Source organism: Morone saxatilis, unplaced genomic scaffold (assembly GCF_004916995.1).
Source record: "Morone saxatilis isolate NCDOM2014 unplaced genomic scaffold, NCSU_SB_2.0 Contig23, whole genome shotgun sequence".
NCBI classification, from domain to species: Eukaryota; Metazoa; Chordata; class Actinopteri; family Moronidae; genus Morone; species Morone saxatilis.
In genome coordinates this window covers 19,112,787-19,114,983 of record NW_023339796.1, presented here as the reverse complement: position 1 = coordinate 19,114,983, position 2,197 = coordinate 19,112,787, and the positions used below count along the sequence as shown (strand labels likewise).

The following is a 2,197-nucleotide window of genomic DNA, read 5'->3' as shown; positions in this document are numbered from 1 at the left end:
TGTAAACAAATAAGGAATTTTATTGGAATCTTGCAAACTACCTTTTGATTTATCAGCCAGAAACCATTAAGAAATTAAAATGTTACCTGCACAGTGATTGTATTGTGTTTGAGTTCTGATTTTCACTGTCTGCTGTCTCTCACACACAGGTGGACCGCCTCAACTTCCCATGTGGCTGCACTAAGGACGGCTGTGGAAACACTCAGGGGCGCATCGAGTTCAACTCCAGACGTGTGCAGACTCATTACATCCACACCGCCATGAGACTCGAACTGGAGAGGCGACTGCAGGATGAAACACTGAGCCACGAGGACCAGACAGGACTTCCAGAGGACCTTCAAGAATACGTGGACCAGGATGAGGCCAACACAGTGCAGAGTGCGCAGGACAAGAGCTGCCCCTTTGGGTTCACCATAGAGGAAGATGGTCTTCCTCTCACCATGCCCACCACCCCTTCCTTTCATTTCATCCCAGAGCGGTTGGTAGTGGAGGAGAACAGCTGCAGCAGCGACATGACTGAGTCCTCATGCTCCTCCTCTGACTGTGAAGCAGGAGGAAGCCTTAATGGGAGTCAGAGTCTGCCTGAAGCTGATGGAGGGTTGTCACGTGCCCTCAGCATCTGTGACAATAATGACTACTCTACGTGCAGCCAGCTGAGGCACACAGGAGAACCACTGACGCAGCACAGCAGCACACCTACTGACAGTACAGGGCCACTGACAGCCGACACATTCACAGACAATATGAGCAGGACCTCGCTGACAGATTACCTCGATGAGAATGCAAACCAAGCCAGAGACCTTTTTGATGACGACTCTCTTGAGGGCTTTCCCAACACTCCCTCCCCCACTGTGGACTATTCCTTAGGAAGGTACATGGACCTGAGTCTCTCCTCGGACTCCGACCTTGAGTTCTTCGACATTGACTACACCTCCGGACCTCTGCACAGCTCTTTCAAACTACAAAGACACTCAGACAGCTTTTGCCAACTCCAGCTCTTCAGCTCTGTCAATCTGCCACCTTACGAGTCGAGCACCTACCTCCTGGAGTCTCTGATCGGCCTGACTGAACCGAGCGCGGAGTAGGGTTATGCAGTCAGTGATACTCAGATTTTCTAGCTGATTCAAGGAATTCTAGTGAGATAACAAGAAACTGTGTAAGAGAATTTAATGTGTGAAGCACTGCTTTTATGTATTTGTAAGAATATTTCACTGTACAAAAAATAATTGATAAAATATTTTTTTCTTGCTGGATATTTTTTCTATTGCCTAAAAATAATTTTGCCTTTGTATAAAGACCACAGTTCAGTAATTAATATATTATGCCTGTTTTTTTTTTCTGAATCTATATAATGTCTGACATGTTATTTAATATCTTTTGCTACCATGGCCACAGAGAATATTTGGATGTTTTATTTTCAGCTCAGCTCTGATGCAGCAGCCTCTTCTTTGCTCATTGCAAGTTGAAACCCATACTGGAATGCCTGTCAAACAACAATTTCTCCTATTTTTGGAGTAGTTGTGTAAAGTTATATTTATTACAAAGGTCACAACGGTAGTGGCAATAAAGAGTTCCCATTTAAAAAAAAGTATTGCTCCTGATATCAACAAAAATATCCATATTTTGCCGGCAGCTGGCCATGGTATAAGAAGGACAATCCACTTTGACACATGCAGTAATGGATAAATAACACTCCAGGTTGTGATTTTTATTTTTATTTTAAATAACTGCCTGGTTATTTGTGAATTATCTCATATATGCTTAACAATATGTTTTTAATATTTCTGTACTGGAGTAATAAAATAAAACATTTTTATTTATTTATTCACTGATTTGAAATGTATTTATTCAGTTGTATTTTTCTTTTCATCCCCTGTACATATGAAGAAACCAAGACCTTTTTCACAGCAGCCATTTTGACATGAAGTAGTAGGGTATACTAGGTGTTACTAATGATACATTGCATTCAGGTGCAGAGTCAGGGTGCAGTTATTGTGACTCACTGGAAAGGCTCTGCTACACTAACTGGAACAGAACCTTAATTAATGTCATTGATAACAAGATCTGCTGGTAAAAGGCTCTATTGGTTGTTTTGAATGTGCTACCACTAATATTATTACGTTTAAGCATCACCATTATGTTATTACATGCGCTATCATAAAATTACAGATTTTACCATTTTATAATAATAATAATA

At 41.3% G+C, this 2,197-nt stretch overlaps 1 protein-coding gene across 1 annotated transcript in view; it reads left to right on the top strand.

The window, feature by feature from the left end:
• The window catches only part of LOC118334959 (cysteine/serine-rich nuclear protein 1-like), a 6,895-nt gene extending 5,071 nt beyond the window's left edge, over nt 1-1,824 (top strand). Inside the window, exon 5 of the mRNA XM_035671066.1 lies at nt 150-1,824. Within this exon, the coding sequence (XP_035526959.1) occupies nt 150-1,085 (936 nt within the window). The 3' untranslated portion in view covers nt 1,086-1,824. The remainder of the gene's footprint in view (nt 1-149) is intronic.
• Nucleotides 1,825-2,197: the final 373 nt, after the last annotated feature.